Raw genomic sequence first — 23,220 nt, forward strand, 5'->3', positions numbered from 1 at the left:
AAGTCAGCAGGAATCTTTCAGCGCTTACCCCTGTAAAATTTCTAGCATAAAATCTGGAAGAACTGCAGAAAAGAATACTGACCTATGATAAAGGGTTCTAGCAGCACTGTAGTGGCTTTAGTAAGTTACCAAAAAAACCCCAAACTATCCTTGGATTCCAAGAGGTGATTTCTACAAAAAAAGAAATATCAAAAAGGAAGGAAAAACATAGGGAGAAAGGAAGCAAGAATAGATGTGCAGATGGTGTGACATCAGCAAAGCTGTAAGGGGGTTATACAACTAAGAATGTTCCCCCCAAATTGTCACAGTATACCGGAGCATCCAAAGATTCGGTGGTTTGGAGATTTTAAGTGAAAAAAATGCATGTGTACAGAAAAAGATTGCACAAAGGACCTTACCTGATCTCCTTCTATAGCAATCAGCTCTCCCCAGGGTTCAAAAGTGGCTTTAATATCGGAACTGAAAAGAAAAGCCACCAGGAATCAGGCAAAGCGCAGCAAACATGACAGAGGGCAGGGACACAGCTTACAGTAAATGCTCTCTTTTATTACTTAGTTCATCAAAACATTTCAGTTTTCTCTGCAAGATCTGAATCAGAGCAGCAATACAGTCACTTGTCTACTGTAACATTTCCATCGGAGTCAGCATGACAGACTTCGCGCACAGGACTCAGGCTTAGTGTGTTCAAGTCACATGGAAACTGAACTGTATTCTTAAGAGCAGGAGTGACAAATTGCTTGTTGTTATCTTTACATTACTCAGCTTTGAGCACCACACAAGAAAACAAGAAATTCCTTAGGGAAAGAAAGTGACCTTGTATTATTATGTATTGAGAATTCATGATTACAGAATGCCATGGCCCAACAACAGAACTATTACAGTAGGTTTGGGTTGGTATTATGGGGTTTACAATAAATATTCGACGAGGTTTGTTTATTAGTATATTTGGTAAGTGTTTAGACATGAGAAATTTTTGATGTTTTGATAGATTTTGTATAGAAATAGTTTTAATTAAGTACCCAAAGCTTTAGAAAATAAATATTTTGATGAATATAAGATCTGATTAAGTCACATAGTAATGAGAGAGGTATAAGAAAATGCAGTTAAAATATATAAATATCAAGTGCAAAAAGAAACACCATTATTTCTAAAGAGTTTGAACCTTCTTTCTTAAAACCATCTCTCTCTCTCTCTAATAAAGCTAAAATACCAGCCTTTAAATAGGCAGTGCCACTATTGAGCTGGTAGGGAAGATACATCTATTGCACTGGAAGTACAAAGCCAAGAAGAATGCATAATATTTTATTTTTAAACTTATTTACAAGAAGATATTGCACCAATCCGTTGTCCTTTTTTCAGTTTAACATGTTAAGGAAAAGCCCGTTATTTACAAAGTTAAAAACAGAAGTGCAAAAGCAGACTGAAAGAAACCAGAAAGAATAAAGTTTATTTAAATTGCTAAGTACAGTTTATTACCTGACCATAGCCCACATCCAGTATGATCTAAAATAGTTTGTATCATATATATCTGTAACTTCGAAATCCTTGCATTTCTCTCTAGATGCAACCCTTATCTTTTACACTAACCACCAGAAGGTCTACGTAAAATGTAAAGGCTAACCATAGCTTAACTTAATAGCTTTATTTCTCCAGGAAAGCGGCGCTCCTTTAGGTAAACTGAAAAAGCTACGTAGTATTATACATGTATTTGAAAAGTAATGATAAATCAGTCATGATGGTTTTCATTCTTCCTAAAAACCATAAGGAAAAGTTTGCTGATACTTCAGGACTGATTATTCTAAAGACACTGCCAGTCCGAATGACATGAGCACAGCATACGGTCCTCTCTCAGTCTATCTGCCACTGGGGCTGTCATGATGCATTTCTGGGGTGTAGGTAAGTAGAACAATCATGACCCAGAGATGAAGCAATGCCTGGGAAAAGAAAAGAAAGAATTAACTTATCAGCACTGACAAGCTTCGTTCACAGCAGCAGTACATATGAGAGCTCTCAATGAGAGCTAATAAAACCTAGAAGAACCTTGTAGAAATATTTTGATTAAAAATATTTTTCATATTATTCAGATACTCCTAAAAAAAAAGACATCTTTTTTGCACAATGAAATGTTGAGTCAGATTCTGAAGAAGCCATTTGCAGAAAACTAAAGATTTTACACAAACAGCAAAAGCAGCCTGGTTTCCTACAGATTTATGTCCTCTGGCTCCTCTTTCCCTCCATGCCCCAGTAACTCCAGCTGTTCTCTCTGACATCCAGACCCCAGCCAGTACATTATGTGATCTGCCTCGAGTGACTGGTAAGCCACTACTCCTGTGCCAACTGGCTGACACCAGACTGTGTAAAATAGCCGAGTTCTGCTTTTCTTACCACAGGCACTGATTTGAGGCATTTTTATGAACTTTTTAGGAATGTTAATTGTCTTTCACGTTTGGCTGAAACTATCCAATTAGAATAGAAGTTGCTGGGGGTGCAACAAGGGAGATAACTGTCAGAATACATAAGCCACGTTTCCTTAAAAAAAAAAAAAATTAAATTACAACAGTCATAGTCAAGGTTGAAGCTGAAAAAGGGTAACTGCAACTGACTGCCCAATATATAGCTCCTATGCAACCACCACTGAGTTTCACTTCAGATAGCAGCTTAGGTGGTAGCAGTCTTCACTGTTTTGGTACAAAGCACTTTATTCATAATTGATAAGTCTAAGTCATGAACAGGAAGAAGGAGAGAGGCTAGGAATTAAACAGCCCTGCTCCCTCCAGTACCTAATAAGGTGGAAGAAGCAATTGCAGGGGGAAACTGTCATTTCCTTTATTCATGTGGGTCTGTCTGCTTTATATCCTGAAATAGTGACAGCTGTTCTTGGAAACGCTGTTCAGAAGAATCATTAAGCCTTGTCAAGCAACATTTTTTTTCTCATTTCAAAGACTCAAAGGCTCAACTAGTGGAATATTTTCAAGCAGGGTGGACTGCACACCTACCTTACCACAGGTCACTTAAACTGACAGACATCTGCCCTCCAGTGGAAAACGGAGGAATTTAATTTTTATCGTTTGCAAGTCTGACAATCTCACCTGGTATGGATGAGCAACTTTCTACTATCTGTTTAAGTCTAGCAAGAAAAACTTCTCTTGCTGCTTTTTCAGCTACTAGAGAAGTGTGATTATTAGTCACTGAACAAAAAATGAAGTGCCAAATATTTAAAAAAGCTGTAACAGATGTCATTTTCCTAAATGCAGCGTATGCAGGTGTGGTGAGTTAACCTTGGCAACAGGCCACTATCATTCTGTATTTCAGTACTAAAACTCTACTTTTACAGTCTTTTAAATGGTAGTTACATAAATGTCTTTAAGCCTGCTATATTAAGAAGTCCTGGGGAAAACTGAAAACTGCCAAGCAACACGACTCCAAAATGCTGTTATGCAAGTACTATTTAGTCTGCTTTACAAAAAAATACATTGAGTTGTTAATTATATAGCCTTTGGAACACCAAACATCTTGCAATTTAAGAAGTAGTACATCAACTGGCTATAGAAATCTTGCATTAAACTTCTTGAAAGAAAGCTTACTCACCATGTAAATGATTACAAAGACTCTTGCTATGGGATATCGCCTTAGAAAGATTCCCAGACGAATGCTACACAAGTACAAGAGAAAAACAAAACGCACAAGTTAGCACTGAGCAATAAATTCCTGTTCCTTTCATTCAATCACCACAAACTCGTAAACATCAGCTGATGCTACACACATGGCTTTGTTTCTGAATTTTAATTCCTATATTCAAGGCATTAAATGAAGTGAGAAAATTCAGAATTCAGACCACAAAACTCCTAAGTTTTTCTGTTACATGCTAGGCTCAGAGTTTGTGAAAAAGAGAGACTCAAGAGTTGTACAGGTATTTTAAAACTCAGAAATATGCCGTATATTTGTCAAATTTTGTTACCTGAGGAGCCGTCATGAATCCTTCAAAAAGATTCAAGCAACTAAAACCTTGGATTCTTTTGAAAAAACTCGATATATCACTACCATGCTTATACTTCATTAGATGAAAAGACATGGATTTTCCAAGATTACCACTACAGCGCTACAAAGCATACTGCATTAGATGTGTGCTCAGTAGCGTCAGTTAAAAAAACCCATGCACATACTTTGAGTATGATACTACCAAATGAAGTTTAGTATTAAAACATCACACATAATAGGTCCCAATCATGGAAACCCTGATATTATTCACAATGAAATTAAAGTACTATGGAAGCATAAAGGACTTTCTGTCAAGGTATCTTGCCTTCAAAGCATTAAGAAGTATTACCTAATTTTGTTTTCTATTGGTATTTGATTCACATTTTGGGGCAGACTTTTGTTGTGAATATTGACAATTAACCTAACTACTCAGAAAAGGGATCAAAGCAAGTCTGTTGCTGGATCCAGAATGATTTTTGTTTACTAATTCCTCAAACAGATTATCTTTCAAGGTAAACAGCTGCACTGGGTCAGAACCCAGAATCTTGTCTTCATCAGGATGCCTAAACAGGAGTAAAAGAATACATATGATACTCCCCCACTAATACACTCTTACAGTGTTTATCACGGACACAGTCAAAACCTCTGAAAGTGAAAAAGGTTAGGTTTTTTTGTACATAGTTTAGTGATTCTCTTGTATCAAAATCTACAAGATGGCTGTTTAAAGAATTGACTATAATTTGCAAAAGTCCAAGGATATTAATATCATAGGAAAGCACAAGTGAACTAGGATCAATATTTAGTAATTTATACCGTACTTCAGCTTCATTATTTTTTACTTTTACCTTCATAGAAGCAATTCAAAACAGAAGGTGTGCCACTTGAAAACCGCAAAAGGATTCCAGCAATTACAAAATGTATTCCCTTGGGACACTCTTACCTAAACTGATCTATACTACTGGCAGCTTTGCGCACTCTCCCATACATCCCTGCCATGTTAGTATCCACGTCACTGAACAGGACAGGAACATTACGCATACGAGCACCTATTTGAAGGGAAAAAAGCAAAAAATCTCATTAGTCTAAAATCAGCTAGAGTTGTTGTTTAAGTAAAACAAATCGATAGTGTATAACAAAGATACATAAAAATAATATAAAAATAGTGATTAATCTGTTAGTTCCATTTTGCTGGGGGCAGAGGAGTGTGTTTTGAGGGCAGGATTCTTGATAAACTTACAATCAAGTCAAATGTTTCTTCAACTTAGTGTATTTTTAAAATTTATTTTAGTTCACTAGATGGACATCTTGATATTCAATTCTATCATGTAATAATAATTTGATTATTAGGTGTATAAAATGATGGGTTTGATACTGTCACAGTTTCTCAATTTGCTTTTATTTCTCATACAGTAAAACTTTGATAGCATTTCTGATACTAATTTGTATATTTCAAAATTTCTACTTTATTTATCTTTTTACTAATAACCAACTTCATTAACAAAAGACTCTCAGATAATGTTACCTTTGTGCAACTAAACTTAAGCTTACTGAAGTTACTTAAAAACAAGCCAAAAGGAAATATATTTCAAATTTGCTAGTTCTCCTGCCTTATTTCTTTAAGCGTCTTTCATAAGCAGAGAAACAAAAGTCTGGATTGTCATTTTACACCTCTTAGTAACCGTCCATTGCTTTTAATGTTATTTACCATATATAGAAAATTACAAACTTTGACTTTGAAAAGTAACATCTCAAAATCAACTGCTGAAGATCTCCTAGATGATCGCTATACAGTACAGAGAAACCAACCTCAGCAGAACCACCATATTTTATGCTGCTTTTTAAGAAAAACAGAACGCAGGGAGGAAATTGATTTCAACCAGAATTCTGATCAACTCTCAGAAGGAAGTATCCCATTCTTGCTCACCTCCCAAACCCTTTTTACGAGAGAAGACTTATATCCTGCTTCTGACGTTCAGTTTAAACCCCAAAAGACAGATTTATTTGCACCTGTGACAGAATTTGTAAATATGATTGTTCCAATAGTGCCATAGTATTGAGAATTAAAGATGAAATTGGCTTTATTAAGTTTATTTAAAGTCATTTACACACAAAAAGGAGCTTCTACTTAGCTATTTTTTATGATACTGGCTGCTGTTGACAAGGTCTCTGGCATAAGCTGCGTATTTTCAGCATTTTTTTTTTCCTTATAAACTCGGACTTTCAGGGAAAGGCATTAGGAAATATAAAAGCCTGAACTGCAGAAAGGACAGAGTTTAAGTATTATATTTCCTTATTTACCTTCAGCACTGTCAATGCCTGCCATATTAATGGAAGGTCCATTAGTACTAGTGCCTTGGATAGCCTTCAGCTGTTGCTCAAGTCGTTCCAGTTGATAGACAAGTGAGTTTTTCTCTGTGCTCAGGCTCTCTAACATGGTTTGCTTCTGAATTAGTGTTTCTGTCAGCTGATGAAGCCGATTTTCTAATTCTGTCTGACTACTACTACTTAGAGCCTTGTTCGTGAGCTAAAAAACAAAGAAAAAAAATCAGAATAAGTTCAAAGTCTGACCAACTGACATATTATAAAACTCTCAAAATCTAAGCTGTCCAAGAACCACTGCAGAATTTTTATAGGATAATACTATCAAAATTATCACCAATGAGCACAATAAAGAAGAAACTTAATTTCGACAGTTGCTAAAACAAGATTTTACATGACACAAGAAACTCTATGTAAAAATGTATTCCTATGTTTTCCACCTCTAATCATATGAACATTTCTGTATGATCATAAGTTTGGTCACAAAAACTGAGTTTAAATGGTAGGCATGACAACAGCAAGATAATCCAGTCTGGCTATCATACTTGCAACTTCACAAAACAAGTCAGTATATAAAATGTTTTCAAGCAAGGAAGGAAAAAAATCAGTACAAATGGGGAGAATCTGATGCTATTCTACAGGAAACCTTGAATGAAAATGGGGAAAATGCAGGATATGTTTCAGAAGAACTGAGGAGCACGGAGGCAGAAAACATGACTGTACTAGCAAATAGAAACTGCAAGGACAGCAAATGAAGATGTGGGTGATGTCATTCAATTTGCAGAAAATATTTAAAGCAAATGGGAATCTCCAGATTAGCCATATGTGCAATAGCTTGTCTATTCACTACGGTCTTGGACCTCAGCCACATATAGCATCATATACCACAAAGATGTAGCTTCAATGATGAAAAAACAGAATCAGCAGGAACCAGAGGCAGTGAGAGACCAAAAATACAAATTAGATGCAATGCACCAGAGCAGGTGCAGGTGGTCCAGTATTACCAGAAGAATCATCCACCAACAGGCTCAAGAAGTTTGTATCACAACACAACAATTTCCAAATCCCCTGACACTATAACTGTACAGCTGACCACAGTTGACTCTAGACTATCAATTTCTCTACATATAGACTACTTTTCATTACGCTAAGATAACTGACACAAAATGAGGCCTATGCCTTCATGCTGCCCAAGGAGACTGCGGGGGCTGACAAGTATCAGAAGGTTCCAAAAGGGATTAGAATGATTCAAGGAAAATAGGTCCATAAACGTACTGGTGGGACTTAGTAGGGACATAAACACTAATGCTCCTAATTCAAGTGCTGATGCTGAGCAAGTACAAGGGAGTGAAGAAAGCGGCCAGGCTCACATGCTGGCCCCATTGCCACTCTCCAAGATAGAACAGCGGGCTAGAAGGATCACTGAGTCTGTAGGATGTTATTTATGTTCTTATGCCCAGTTTAAAGGATCATTGGAGAAATCGTGATGACCCAATCAAGCACCAATGACTTTTTTTAGTTTTCAAAAAGAAGAATGTTGATCTAGCACCACCCCATCAGGTCTAGTTGGGACACAGGTTGATTCCCTGCCCGAAGACAAAAGCACATGCAATTATAAATTAGGCTATTTACTGCTTCATGGTTCCCTTCTTGTACTCCCTCCACTCAAAGCTCTACTCTGTATTGAAAACAAGTACACTGTAACTCATTAGTAGAGCATTTATGTTTCTTTTGTACAGTTTAATCAAATTAATAGTTCTCATCACTGTTTTCATAACTGAAGGTGATAAAGTTATTTTCTATACACACACACTACCTGATTTCTGAGCTTCTGAATTTCTTCCTCTCTGTCTTTTATTCTGCTTTGCAAAGTATTCTTTGTTCGATACAATTCTTCTTCAGTATAATGGAGTTCCTATAAAATGTATCACAATCACAAATAAAAGATTTTATACATAGATGTATTTTGAGAGACATTCTCTTATCTAGAGTTTCACAGCAGAACACAAGAAGGCAATATGCTGCAATCAAATGTAAACTGAAATTTAATCTTAGTTAAGCATCTGGCTGGGGGGGCGGGCAGAGAGCTGAGTATGAAGACACAACCTAGAAGTCTTATCAAATTGTTTTGTAGAGACTGACCTAATATAAATATTAATCCAGACTAGTTTACTAAGAGTCACACAATTTCATTGGGACCATGATTTATCTTCCTTATACTCTCACCATTTATTATATTGCTATCTTGATACGATGTCGATAATGTAACTTAAACAATTAGGAAATGCTTTGGGGGGAATCTGTATTCCTAAAATAAACCCATCAATCCGAGATACGATTTTTTAAGTGTGTTTAAAAACCCTTGGCATATCTATCTATAATTCCGTATGACAAAGATCTTCCTTTAAAGTTTAGGATAAATTAACATAACAGATGTGAAAGGGGAAGGAATATTAGTAACAGACAACTTACTGAACAGCAAATCTAACCATGTTTTGTTACTCCCATGACTTAGCGGCTGTTTTAACTCTGACTTAAAGATGTGTCATGCTTATCTTTTAAATTAAGACAGTCTTCAAATCACTGTATCACTTCAGCTGTCAGTTACAACAGAAAACAGATAATCCCATTCTCCCTTCAAACCTTCAGGTGTACAAGAAATAACACCTCTACTTATTTGCCACCTTTAGTCTCAGAAACCTCATGGCAATAGTTAAAGGAATTCCCAGATAGAACAGACAGTAATTGTATTAAGCATCAATGCATGCAATTACTTTAAAAGCACATGTAAATGTGTGTCATCAGAAGGAATACTTCAGTTTCTGTAATAACTGATAATGCTTTTTTCTTTTTGAAATTCACCTCACTTTTTCTATATGTAGTATTGACTTAAAATATACCCCTCAGAAGGGCAGGAGTAACAAAATACAATCTACCATCTGCTTTGATAGAATAAACATCAGCTATCCATCAAGAGCAGACCTTGACTTCTGCCTTTTAATTAGTTCAAGCTGCTAGCATCTCATTAAAATGTAATTTCTGGAAGGACAGATAATCCTATAAGATAAATTGTTCCTAGCAGATACAGTGTACTCTCCTGCTTTCCTCATTATTAATTCTCTTTAGCTGAGCTTTTTCTTAGAGAGAAATTTTTTAACAGGGTGCAAAGTATTTGTCTGATTGCTACCTAATAATAAGTTTGTTCACATGAAACATGAGTTTGCCTTTTTTCCTCTCTTTTTAGCACAAAACTGCTTAAATCAAGGGGGAGTTTGCTTAAAAAGATGACACGATCTGACAAAATTCATTAATATAATTTTATCAGCAATTTGTCTTATTGAGAAGTTCGGAAGTAACAACATTTAAATTCAGAACTGAGTAACAAGTGGATTAAAAAAATATCCATGAGTTGGTACTACAATAACATTGTTTTATGAGCTAAATCTTATGTAGTAACTGAGCGCAGGAAGTTCTACAGTAACCATTTTTAGTATTTTAGTTTCTTGATATAAATAACGGTTACAAATGTTACTATATCCCTATTGTTTGATTGTTCCCCTGCTGATAAAATTTAAGAACGTGATCAATTGTGTGCACTCCCTAGGGTCATGTTTATTCTTTAATACATCAGTGAGATCTCTGTTTATCAGTAGTACTTGGAAAGCCCTGTCCATTGCTTAGTACTGCTTGCACAGTTTGGCCTAGTGACATTCATTAAGCTTTTGGGGATTTCTTTGGGATACCAGACAAAAAAATAACCCAAATACTGTATAAGGTACTCTCTTATTAAGCCAAATACTTTACTGATGACACGACATGAGGTCTAAAATAAGACCAATCAGCTTTCAAGAATTCCTTACCTGTTTTTGCCGTTCTAGTTCAGCTTCTGCCTCTTGCTTGGCCATTTTATGTGCTGCTATTTGCTCCTGTAGGTCTTGAAGCTGCTCTCTCACTGATTCAGCTTCACTTACCTGCTGAGTCTCCATATCCTGAAATGAACAGAAATGTTACCATTTCACTAACATTCAAACAATACGGCACTCTGTCATAGGTAACAGCAAAAAAAAAGTTGTATCTGCAGTATTGCTTCAAAAGAAAATGAAGGTGAGGGTGTATTGAATAAATGACATTTGGTCATTTTATACAGAATATTTTTACTAATATAGTAATAAAACAAATGCATGTTGTGAACATGAAAAGCCTCCACTTTTTCCCTTCTACTGTCTACAGGCTAAAACTGTGTAAAGGAGGCTTGCATGCAACTGCCGGGTTGAGCCAATTTTGCCAGCAGATGACTCGGATTACAGCTGCTTTAAGGATTAGTAGCCCTTGCAGAAAAGGATATAGGTGATCTCTACAGAAATCACCACGCTTGTTTGGGAAGAAATGCTTCCCTCAAAAGGAGCACACAGTAGTGAGGGAAGAGAGAAGTGGCGTCTCCCCCATGACCTGAAGTGGTGAGAGAGAACATGGAAAGAAACGGGGTATCAATAAGCACTTGTCTCACCTTGAGCAAAAGTTGGCTTATTTTAATACTAGGTCGAATAATCACTAGAAGCAACAGCCCTAAAATATACAAGAAAACAGTCCTTTGTGCATGGTTAACTACAAATACATGTGTACATAATCATAGCTACCTGCAGCTCTGTTCTCATCTGTTGTATTTGCCCCATTAGTTTTTGTATTTCTTCTCTCTGAGCTTCTCGCTCATGTCTCAGTTCTTCCAGTTCCATTGTGCTTGCAGTATTGCTATCCAGGCCTTCAATACCAGAGCCTTCTTTTAAGCTGTTTATCAACTTTTCTTTAGACTGAAATAATAAATCAATATATTATTTATTGCAGTATTTAACAAGTGCTCAACTAGAATATGCCAAAATGACTTCGCTCTAAAATTCAAATGTAGACATACAGTAAAAGAACTGCTTTATCTGTTCTTTTAGCCAAATTAATAATGACCCTATGCATTTTAAAATGAAAATGCTTCACTACTGATAATTTTTCTGGCTTCTTGTATTTCATGAGACTGGATTTATTGAAAGCCTGTGTTATCTGAGGAAGAGTACAGCTCTTGTCTTTAGAAGTGCCTAGAATGTTAAACATGTCATGGGAACAATTTTGGCTTTCCAGCTACCATAAGAGAAGACAGACACTAACAGACACCAAAGGCAAAACTTTCAGTCCATCCTTTCTCCTGCTAAAGCAGCCAAATAAGAGCCAAATACAGCAATTACTCTTCTGAGAAAGAGGATGAACCATTTTATTCAGAGTCAACCTAATGTTAGCTCGACATTGACTTCTGATCTCATGCTTCTCGTATTTATCAAGATGATTTAAAGCCTGTCCTTGGATATCAGATTAAATTAATTATACGAAACAGACACCTTTACCTTCAACATTTTGCTAACTTTTATAAACAAGACTCAAACTGACCATGTTCGGATTTGGTACCTTTAACAACTTAAGTAGCATAGAACTCTGCACAAAATACATCATTTTGCCATTGTTTATATAATGCTGATCACATGCAACCCTTCAGAATATATAAAAATATTTTCTTTGGTTTACACGTAAGCATCCATTATATGCTATGCTTCAGCCTCAAGCAGAATAGAGCAATAGAACAGAGCAATATTCTTGACTCCAGAATACTGGGTGTGGAACAAATTGTAGGTTACATCTATTTATCTATATGCCTAAGATTGGACTCTTGGATGCAGAACACACTGACAGATGTTGCACAATAAGTGCAACGGTTCACTTGCATTTTTGTTTAAGTTCAGAACCTGAACTTCCATTTCAATTACTTAACTCCATATGTAAACTTAAATTTACAAAATGCAGACTGGTAGCTGTTCTGTATAGGTATCATTACAGATACGCCCCAAAACAAATTACAGGTCACACGAAAAAAAAACACTAATTAGATTATTTGAAGCATAACACCTTAAAAAAAGTTAACTGTACAAATCAAACTGGATTTCTTTACAGAAATGCTTACTTGAAGTATGCGAGTAGCTTTCTGTTTATAGTCTGTCAGTTCCTGTTTTGCAGATTCTAGGTGGTTTTTAGTTACTTTGACTTGCTGCTGAAGCTCATCAGCTCGCCTCTTTTCATCTAAATACTTTCTTTCTGCTACAGTTATCCCTTCTGCCAAGTTCTGACGTTCTGCTTCCATTTTACTTAGACGAGCCGCAAACTCATTCTATTAGCAATAAAGAAACAATACTTTGTGTTTAAACACAGTCTCAACTTTAACCTAGAAAGGAAAAAAGAAAGTTTAAAAGCAACTACATGTGACACAACACCTCATATCTACCACCTCCAACTTAAAGCCACATTAGTGCTATGTGGAAAGAAATCCTGCTTTCTTAAGCAAGTGCTAAATAATATCAGTAAAAATATGCATTCTTTCCATCACCAGAAATAGTGAGGGAATAAAAATCTTCCTATTATTTCCATTTATTTGGTAAACAAAAAGTAAGCTTTCCCCTCAAAAAATATCATCAAATGTAGTCTGCCATATTTTGATGTACTTTAAAAAAAAAAAACCAAACAGATGCTGATAAAGATTTTCAAAGATGCTATTATACATAACAAAGGCCAAGCTAAGTGTGGAAAGCAGTCTCTAACAACAATGTACTCACATCTTTACCATAGAAGTGATTGTCCAGCTTAATCTTCTTAAGATTACATATTAAAATTGTGTAACAATTTGTTGTGTAACAACATAGCATGGAAAATTAAATTGATTACCAATTTAGTTTTAGAACATGTTTTAACATTAAAGTTAGCATGAAAAAACAGTACAAGTTATCAGCATTAATCCTCAAAAAAAAAAGATTTCAAAATAACACATAAAAAGTAAACTAGCATCACAAGGATACTTAGTGCAGCAGACAGCACATCGTTCCAAGCACTTAGCACCCTGAACAGGAACTGAAGTCAAGGGGAAGAGAGAGCAGTTGTAACCTCACAGATCTGATCTCAGAAGTAGAGTCTGAAACTCTTCCTTACTCTTCATGTCTAACCTGCATTTGTTTGTAACTTTCTTGCTCTCGCTTGAGTGCGGAGTCTGCATCACGCAGCCTCTCTTGAAGAGTTTGAAGGGCTTGATTTTGCAAACTGCTCCCTTCACTGTGGTCTTGTATTATCCTGAAAGAGCGATATACATATTAATTGAAAAAGAACAAATCTAGTGTGATTTTCTGGTAGAAATACAACTACCTGGTTTTCAGACCAGCTTTGAAAATTTACTCAGTCAATTATTGAATATGGCTGGCTACAGGCGTGAGGCCTAGAGTTAATGACTCACGCATCTCCTCCCTGACCTATATTCTGGAGTATCCAATTGCCGATTCATATCCTAGCACTGAGATAAGTCAGAAAAGTCTTCATATTTGTGGATAAGTAAATGTATTTTTCAAGGCAAAAACATATTTCTTGAGATCTTCAGCTTCAGGCCTCTGACACACACGTAAGTACTTTATACAAAATGGATTTCAATAATCAGGTGACAATAGCCCCTATTTAATACTCATTTGCCCTGTTCCCACTGCCAGCTATGATACAGTGGGCTCAGAGCAAACTTTAATCCTCATATTTCAAATCTTGATACAATCCCTTTCTCCATTAGTTTATTCATTTTTATTCTTAAAGAGACTAAATTATCTACCTTGAATTTTCAAACTTGCTACTATTGGCAGAATTATGAAGTATGAAATTATGAAGTACCGTGACTTTTCACTCTGCAATGCTTCCAAAGCTTCTGTCCGAGCACTTAAGAGCTGATCAGCTTCTTGCAACCGTACTTTCAGCACAGCTAGCTGTGAATCCTTGGCACCAACAGCTTCTGTCAGATCATCAACTCGAGCTCGAAGTTCTCTAACCATCCTGTCACTCTTTGAATGGTCAACATTCCACTTCTCAACCCTTTCTCGGGATTTGTTCAATTCTACAAAATAAGAAGTTTCTTTGAAGTTTATAGAAGTAGGTATTGCAAGGTATTCTAAATGGTCAGGATGCACACATCACATTTCTTAAAGAAAGACATTGAATACAACCAGGTTGAAGTAACACTGAAACTTTATGAGCTACCAAGAAGTAACAAATGCCAGACTGGCTGTCAGAGCATGACACAAAATTTTACAGGTGATCTCAAAACAGGCATTTCATTCTGTGCCACACTGCAGACAAATTTTAGCCGCCCCACCCCTTGCAATGGCCTACTGTCAAATACCCGCCCACGCGAGCAAGCCTTTGGAAACCTCTGCATAAAGCTCCTAGTTCAATTCAATGTGACAATAAGCTCAACCTAAAAAACAGCAGAAAAATACACTAGTGTTGAAATAATGCCTGAATACTTATAGTGGCTTCTGTTTTTAATCAAACACTACATACTAAACTTCAACAGAAATTAAAATTCTTTGAAAAAAATGCAGTCCCTCAGTTGTATGCCTAACAGCACAAGTTTGCTCAAGGTTTTATCATTTAAGTGTTTAATTATATTCACATTTTTTGTATTTGTTATTTCATTTGGCTTTGAAAAAGCTAGTGGAGTCATACAAAAATACTAAATTTTATATTTCTACCATCAGTTTCCAAGCATCAGAGATTATAGCCTACAGCAGAAAGCAGTCAGATTTTGAAGTATTTAAAGGAATTTATGTACTTAAAAATAAGTATTCTGCAAGATGTTAAAATGCAGGGAAAGTATTTTAATACTGATAACATTTGCCAATACTGTCTTAATAAAATGTAAGTTTTGGAACTAACTTGACCGCATTATTTTAATCAACATTTGTGTTATCTTTGTAGTTGAACAAGCCTTTTAGTTTCTCCCAGCTTATTATTCTGAAACCAAGAATCATTTTGCTTGGTAAGTCATACATGCAAATTTAACTAGAAAGATTTTATTATAAACACAAAACACTAACATAGAAATAGCACTGTTTTCTAGTTCACTAGCATTTTAGTAATATGCTACACTTGAGTTTCCAAACCACAGTACCTTCTTGTGTTTCTTTGGACCTCTGAATTAATGAAGCCATTTCTTGATTTAAAGATTGAACTTCATTCCGCAGCAGCTGATTCTCCAGGCGAAGATTGGATAGCTCATGTGATTTGCAATCATCATTAGCCGAAAGGCTAGGATTAGTTACTGCACTTAGTGATGAATCCTTCACGCCATCCCCTTGTGCTCCCAGTCCAGAATCTGAACTGTCTGGAGTTTCTGTACAGAGAGATGCAAGTTAGAACTAATATATGTACATGTAAGTTGCCTTGATATAAACAGCAATTCCATGCGCTGTATCAGTGGTTAAATGCATAATAATAATAATAATAATAATCAAAATAGCTTATATTGAAATGGAATATGGAGCTGCTTCTCCCAGGGGACTTGCACAAAATAGGACTATTATACAGTATACATGTATCATGCAGTGTCTTTGTTAATCCTGCAAGACAAGACATGGAAGTTATAAAATTTCTTATTACATTAATGTCAAATTTAGGATTTCAAAACATTAATACTTTTCTATGACTATGCTGCCCAGAGATGACTTCAGAAGCTGAGAAAGTAAAAGAAGAGATTAAATATATATAGCAACTAACTAGGGGAATTTTTAGTACAAGTTCATTCTGGCTTTCCATTAAGATTTTGATTCTGAGGATGTAAATTTTATTTTAAAAAAATCTGTTCAGATGACTACACTTAGTCATTGTGACATCAAACCTAAATATGTAACTCAGACACATAACTATGTATTTTAGTTATCTTTATGTAAAAAGGCATTTTAAAAATAATTTCAGTCAAAACATCATCTTACTGATAATTCTGTATTAATAAATCTCTCAAAATATTTTTCAAAAGCACTTTTACTATGGGAAATCAAGTTGCAGTGATTTGAAGCAGAAACATGATCTCTCCTTTCTCTAATGAAAAAATATAAGGTAGATATACTCTGTCAAACTGTTAAAAGCTTTCTGCCAACACAAACTGTAATTCTCTAGATTATGGAAACCAAAATACAGATTTTTCTTTTTCTTTTTTTTTTTTTTTTTTAAAATCTTAGAATCTCAGTGAGAACAGTAAGGGAACTCCTGGCACTATTCTGAACAACAGTCCCTTGCAGGGAAGGAGGAACCAACAGCCTTTCCCCACCATGCACAAACACACACAGAGCATCCTGGATTAATGCTGTGAAATTGATACATCCACTGCAATAGTCTTGATTCCAGCATGCAGATAGTTGGAAGCTTTGCAGCAGTGTTAAGATGAAACAACACAGCACGCAATGAGCAAACAAGCAGGAGATCCAAAAATACTACTTCTGAATTTAGTATGTCCCAGATGAGTAACTGCTGAAAATCCAGGGGGACGGATGTCAACTAATTCCAAGCAAGACTGCAGGGTAGCTGTCACAACGTTACTTACTTCAGCTTGTGATCAGCAACCAACCTGCTCCACCTTCCTTGTTACCATTGCAACAGTCCCTGTCACCCAGAGCCCAGGGAGCTGGGGCAGACTATTAATTTGGAACACCACCACACTGACAAGTAGCAGCAGTGACAGCAAGATTTCTTCCACATTTTCTCAAACCCCTTTCCTATTGAAATGGTTCTAAGAAGCATCATTTCCTTCCTTTTGATTAATTTACACAATTTCCAAACTATCAGACAATTTATTCTCATTCCTTTGTCTGGAAAACGCAACAGATTAATGAAGCTAACGAAGCAAGAAACTAGCCATTTATAGCACATATTAGATTATATCCATGGCAATGTACAAAGTATAATGCTAATTGTTTTTGTCTATAGCTAATGTATCATAAGCTACTTCAACAGATGCCATACAGAACATTTAAATGACACAGATATATCTATACAATCAACTTTGAAACCAGCATGCTCAAACTCTCTGTTGTAATTGTGTGCTTCCTCATTTGGCAGCTCCACAATGCAAACTCCACTTAAAAATCCTCAGAAGAAAATTCAACAGGCCACACTGAGTAAAACAAGTATGTTCCTTAAGCACCAATCAGCAAGGCCATAGAGCCAGGTCTAACATATTTGAATTATTATTCATAGCAGTAAACCTTGTTGAAAAGTTACAGACCCAGAAATACAAAAATATTCACCTCTTTGGAAATGATTCCTTTTTACATCTAAAACTTTTCAGCATACTTCATGTGGTAAGTAAAAACTAGCATTTACAATGCTTTATACACTCAAAGTACTGAACAAATAATAAAATATTCTAACTACATTATTAAGAAATAATATAACCATTTTCTTCAATTTTCTAGCATAAACAACAGCAAAGTAGCACAGCAACAGCAAGGACTGAGTATAGATTGGATGGTCTGATAGAGAACACAAGTTTCCTGACACTTCCCAGCCACATTCTCCTTTGCAATGACTTCAGAATCGCCCCAACTTGTGACCATCTGGCCTGGAGGCTCTTTCAGCTGTCTGGATTTAGACTGCAGTAATGAACTACTTCTGGCAAACCTGAAGGCTTTATCTAGCTAGCTCTCTCATGCCTGTATCTCTACAACAGCCTATCCACATTCAGCTTCCCACTCTGCAGGACAAGCAAGTTTGACAGCTTACCCCTCTTGCACGGTGGCACAGAGAAACCTCCCATCATCCCACATGGTGCATTGGACAACAGCCAACACCATCTACCAGCTGGTGAAAGTCACTCACTCTCCTACGTGGCAACAATAGGTAAGGGCCCCCGAGCGATCAAACAAGCAGCAGTGCCTGTGCTTCTAAGTGGGGACGTACAGGGGCTGGTGCAAGGTCAGGTCATAGCTCAGGGAGGTCAAGGTGAGCAGTAGCAATGAGGTACATAGAGAACATAAAAGATTTAGGTATTAATTATGCAGCTCGTCAAATTAGCATGGTATCCAAGATTATCACAGTGATGAAAAAATATGAAAGACCCTGCTCACTCCACACATTTGACATACTACTACCACTAAATGTTTCATGAAGTGACAGTAAATCCATTACCTAGCCTTACCCTAGACATACTTGGGTTTTAAATATCTCTAGGTTCAATACTATTTAACTACCATTGCCTTGGCTCCTGATGGAATTATCTTCAGTAGTTTTTGCACTCTGTGTACTGGTAGACACAGAACTAATGCTTGAAGTCCGAGAGTGATTTTGAAGAACAGGTGCTTTACTCTTTTCTTTTTTAGAGTCCATCCTTCCATTAGGCTCCTTCTCCGAACTGTTGAGAAAATCAAATAGCAACTCATCATCAGGTTCCGACTTTTTTCTTCTCACAAAATGTGAGGCAGCTCTGGGTGTGGAAACACTTTCTACTGGAGAAGCAACCTCTGAAGATGTCCTACGTGCTGGTTTAACATTTGCTGTTCCTGCTAGGATTGTGGCCTTTTGATGTTTAATATTATCAGCTGCTGAGGAGATGTAAGCTGCTTTGGATGACGCCTGATATTTCAGTTCTCCAGTATGCTGGCGCAATTCAGAATATTCATTGGAAGAGTCCAAATTCTTGTTATCATAAACCGCACTGCTTGCTGTGTCTTTTTTGCTCAGAGCCGATGCAGCTCCTTGATCAACTCTGTTGAGTAGATCCTCTGCCTTTCCAGCGAGATCAGCAAGCCAAGACATGATGAACGTCTGTTGATAAACTCTATAAAATTAAAATTTCAGGACCGTATGCTGCAAAAGACATAGAATGATTACAAATCAGACTGGTGTTGATAAGACAAGATGTATGGGTTACCTAAACAACTGTTGTGTTAGTCTATTAGCGCTGTAATTATTTTAATACTTTCCTCCTACTCGCTCAGTATTTCGCTGCTTTGGTAACTGATGGAAATAAACCAAATCAGTTTCCGAGGAAAACAGACAAAACCAAGGCTAAGCTAACAGACCACCATATCCGTTTCTGGCATAAGCACCTGCCAGAGAGCATCCAGCCTGCTAGCCAAGCAGCACCAATAACAGAAAATGAAGTTTGCTTGCACCTGACAAAACCAAACTCAGTTGGAGGAGGAAAAGTGGCGAGATACTTATTACAGGAACAGGTAACAACAAAGCCCTAGATGTTTGGCCTGCAGATTCATACTCTGGGTCAGACAGAGGAACTTCTCCCCAACAAACTTTGCACCCTGTAACCAACACGGGGACAGGGGCATGCCTTCACCTGCACCAAGGGCCTGCGACACTACACGGACGACGTGTGCCTCTATCCCAGTTCCCGGGAAGGGCTCCTTCCCCCCGGGGCGGGCTTGCGGAGGGTCCCTTGGCCGAGCACACCCGCAGCGGGAAGGGGGAAGCGCGGAGTCAGGCGAGGCCGGGCGGGAGGGCGATGCTCAGGGTGGCCGCTGCCCCCCCCCCTCCCCGCTCCCCCTTAGCACGGCTGCCTGCCCCCGGCCCTCCCCCGGCCCGGCTCCCCGCCCCCACCCGGCGGCCCCTCAGGAGCGGCGGAGGCCTCAGCACAGCCCGGCCTCACCTCCTGCCAGCGCGGGAGACCCCCCCCCGGCCCGAGGGGAGTCGTGAGGGGGTTACGGGGGGGGGGGCGGGGGAAGGGGACACCGGGCGGCGACGGTCACTGCGAGGCCCCGGCGCAACCCCGTCTTCCGGCAGACGTGGCCGCTTTCCGGGACGCAGTGCGCAGGCGCAGGAAGCGCCGGGAAATGCGTGAGGCGGCACGGCGCTTCAAGCCCCGCCCCTCCCGGCGGGCGGGGGGCGTGGCCGTACGGCCACGCCCCCCGCCCGCCGGGAGGGGCGGGGCAGAGGCTGGAAGGCGGGAGCGCCCTGACAGGGGTTGAAGAAGGCCAATGGCCTCCTGGCTTGTATCAGGAGTAGTGTGGCCAGCAGGGCTAGGGGAGCGATCGTCCCCCTGTACTCGGCACTGGTGAGGCCGCACCTCAAATACTGTGTTCAGTTTTGGGCCCCTCACTACAAGAAGGACATCGAGGTGCTGGAGCGTGTCCAGAGAAGGACAACAAAGCTGGTGAAGGGTCTGGAGCACAAGTCTGATGAGGAGCGGCTGAGGGAGCTGGGGTTGTTTAGCCTGGAGAAGAGGAGGCTGAGGGGAGACCTTATCACTCCCTACAACTACCTGAAAGGAGGCTGTAGCGAGGTGGGGGTCGGGCTCTCCTCCCAAGCAGCAAGCAACAGGACAAGAGGAAACGGCCTCAAGCTGCACCAGGGGAGGTTTAGGTTGGATATTAGGAAAAACTTCTTCACTGAAAGGGTTGTCGGGCACTGGAACAGGCTGCCCAGGGAAGGGGTTGAGTCCCCATCCCTGGAGGTATTTAAAAGACGTGTAGATGTGGTGCTTAGGGACATGGTTTAGTGGTGGACTTGGCAGTGCTAGGCTAACGGTTGGACTCAATGATCTTAAAGGTCTTTTCCAACCTAAATGATTCTATGATCCTCAAGGGCAACTGTAAGATACCAAGGAACATGAGACCCTCACAGATATAAACATCCCCCCCCTCCAAACAAATACAAATAACTAAAGGTGTCCTTTTAACCTCCTGGATTCACAAAACTTTCATCAGGAGCTTTAATGTCCAGGCTCACCCTTATCCTGTTGCAACAATCCTTCCCATACATTTGTCCTGTACGATAACACTGATATCACCTTGTTTCTGCTGAAAATATTTGAAAGGTGCTGTGCAAGCAAAGGTGACTCTTACTTGGGCAACAGGTAAATATACTGAGGTTGTCTTAACTTTTTTTCAGATTAAGTTCACATAAGGTATCATGACTAGTCTTAGAAGAGACATTAGTTGAGGTTAACACAGGGGCTTTCCATATCCTTAGGGACTCCTTTGTAAGAGAATATCCTGAGACTAGTAAAGAAATAATCTAAGCTCTAAAACCCAGATTTTTTCAGTCTGGGCTTTCCTTCCGTGTAAACTCTCAGGATTTTCTGAGGCCATTTCCTGATGACCAAGTGGCCCATTTCCTTCTTCAAAGCCCTATGATTTAGAGGTTTGCATGACAAAAAAAGGACACTTACGCACACTGAAACCAAGGGGCTTAGCATAAAGAACCTTCTCAGCACTTTTTTTGGATAGATGTGCACTATTGGGCAAGTTTTGCCTCCACCCAAAGAAGAAAAAAAAAGACTTTAAAAATTGGTTTTGTTAAGTGAAAACTACTAACATCCTACAAGGAATAAAATACTGCTCCAACAGTGAGTGATACTTATGAATATTTATTATCATTAATTATATAAAAGGAACATTCAGGAGGAAGGAAGGATTCTGGCTTGTCCGACAGGTAAACAGGAGACTTTTACTATGGCTTTGTGGGATGGAGGGGGTTGAAGTACACACCACATAACTTTTAGCTAATTTCAGAACAGTTTTTTAGAGTAGGGTAAGAAGAAAACAACCCTCCTCCTGTGATGTTGTTTCATCTGTCTCGATATTACTGTACTCATTAGCTGAAAGGGGAAGTGGAGCCCCAGACATCTATTTTGCATATTAAGCACATGATGGTGAGCAAAGAAGAAAACTGAAACTTTTTGTGGAAGGCTATCTCGCGACCTCAGTTATCTGACAGGTCAGCTAAGGCAAAGGTTGGAAGAGAGAGTTTCAGGAATATGGCTCATGTCACATGCAAAAGAATAAGAATGGATCTCCTTTCACAATTGTTCCAGTCCTAAAAGCAAATGTATAATAGGGCAAATTCCCTTGACAAAATGAACTTCACATTTACTTACTCTTAACAAGTAAGTCTACTCTGACTTAGAGACAGTATATTTTCAGTAATTTTCAGTCACTGTTTCAAGTCAAAACCTTTTGGTTGATGTCAGATTTATATGTGAGAGCTCAAGATGCCTCTCACATTCTTGTCCATGTACATTCTACTATTTAGACTCTCTCTCAGATGGGGTGTTTGAGTGAAGACGCTTGGCGAGCATTGTTTAGAGGGACTCACGCACTGTGGATGTCCCCATACTTGTGACTGTAACTTCTTTCCCTCTCATCATCTGTGACTCAGTGTCCCAAACCTGCACTACTTGAACTCTTTCAAGCTTTATGGCTGTTACCTCTCTTCTGTAAATGCTTATTCTTAGTAAGGATAGCTGTTAAAGTGTAATATTAGGTTAGGGTTTTTTGCTGCTGATGTTCTTTCTCCCACCCTCCCCCCTTATTTGTTTCCTCAAACAATCTTCTATACAAGCATATTGCAACTGAACTTCTATTCATGCCTGAGGTACCAGCAAGAATGTGAATGAAGACAACACTTACGGCTCCTGCCATTTCAGATCCTCCTCTGTTGAGGACCTGTTCTCCTCCTGAGTTTCTGATTATAATGCTGAATGCATGGTTGGTAGCCTACATCCACATTTCCCCAGAGCTCTAGATGTCATCTTGTCAGATCACACCTTACAAGTATTCTCTGGTTAAGTTCACAGGTACGCTGAATGTTGTTTTCAAGTAGCCTCCTCTAGTTTACAGAAGTTTCCTTATGTCTTATCATGGTAATCCTCTTCCTGTGGGGAACCCACAAGGTTTGGGAAGATAATGGACAGGTCCTGTGTAGGACAAAGGCTCCAAAATGTTTGTCTACAGATATGAATTATCAATTATCATTGGGCCTCATTAGGACTTAAACCCAAGGAGGAGACATCAGCCCTGCTGCCTATTCAGACCATACTCACGACGCTAGTACTGGCATAGGTTAATAGAAAATGCATCCTGCCTCGTGACAGATGAAGCAACACATTGGAAATAATAAACCAAATGAATTCACAACCTTCAACTTCTATATCATATGACTCAGCTGCACATAATCATAATTTCAATTAAAAAACCTTCTCAGACACTAAGAAAAAAAGAGTTCAGGACCTCACAGAAGTCTAAAAAATGTAGACTATCTTCTCTTCATGCAATATTTAAAACCCCAACAACCAATGCC

At 38.5% G+C, this 23,220-nt stretch overlaps 1 protein-coding gene across 2 annotated transcripts; it reads right to left on the reverse strand.

Annotated features, from left to right (window-relative positions):
• Positions 1-543: 543 nt before the first annotated feature.
• GOLGA5 (golgin A5) lies at positions 544-19,930 on the reverse strand. Of its 2 annotated transcripts, none has more exons than XM_082317958.1 (13): positions 19,790-19,930; positions 18,378-18,993; positions 15,305-15,526; positions 14,029-14,248; positions 13,326-13,449; positions 12,296-12,499; positions 10,935-11,105; positions 10,158-10,286; positions 8,114-8,212; positions 6,277-6,502; positions 4,919-5,024; positions 3,589-3,652; positions 544-1,934 (listed from the first exon to the last, which is right to left on the reverse strand). In XM_082317958.1, the coding sequence occupies exons 2-13, from the start codon at positions 18,940-18,942 to the stop codon at positions 1,854-1,856; spliced, it is 2,211 nt and encodes a 736-aa protein (XP_082174084.1). In that variant the 5' UTR covers positions 18,943-18,993; positions 19,790-19,930; the 3' UTR covers positions 544-1,853. The 2 variants fall into 2 exon arrangements, with proteins under 2 accessions (XP_082174084.1, XP_082174085.1); XM_082317959.1 differs by lacking the exon at positions 19,790-19,930 and adding an exon at positions 19,481-19,637.
• Between the last annotated feature and the right edge of the window lie 3,290 nt (positions 19,931-23,220).

Source organism: Platalea leucorodia (assembly GCF_965183815.1).
Source record: "Platalea leucorodia genome assembly, chromosome: 7".
Lineage (NCBI taxonomy): Eukaryota > Metazoa > Chordata > Aves > Pelecaniformes > Threskiornithidae > Platalea > Platalea leucorodia.

Excerpts from the sequence above, each read along its gene's own strand:
- GOLGA5 (XM_082317958.1), bottom strand. The coding sequence starts at position 18,942 with ATGTCTTGGCTTGCTGATCTCGCTGGAAAGGCAGAGGATCTACTCAAC. Across the intron at positions 14,249-15,304 it reads GTCCAAAGAAACACAAGAAG|AATTGAACAAATCCCGAGAA; the intron begins GTACTGTGGTTT and ends CTTATTTTGTAG. Across the intron at positions 10,287-10,934 it reads AGATGAGAACAGAGCTGCAG|GATATGGAGACTCAGCAGGT; the intron begins GTAGCTATGATT and ends TGTTCATTTCAG.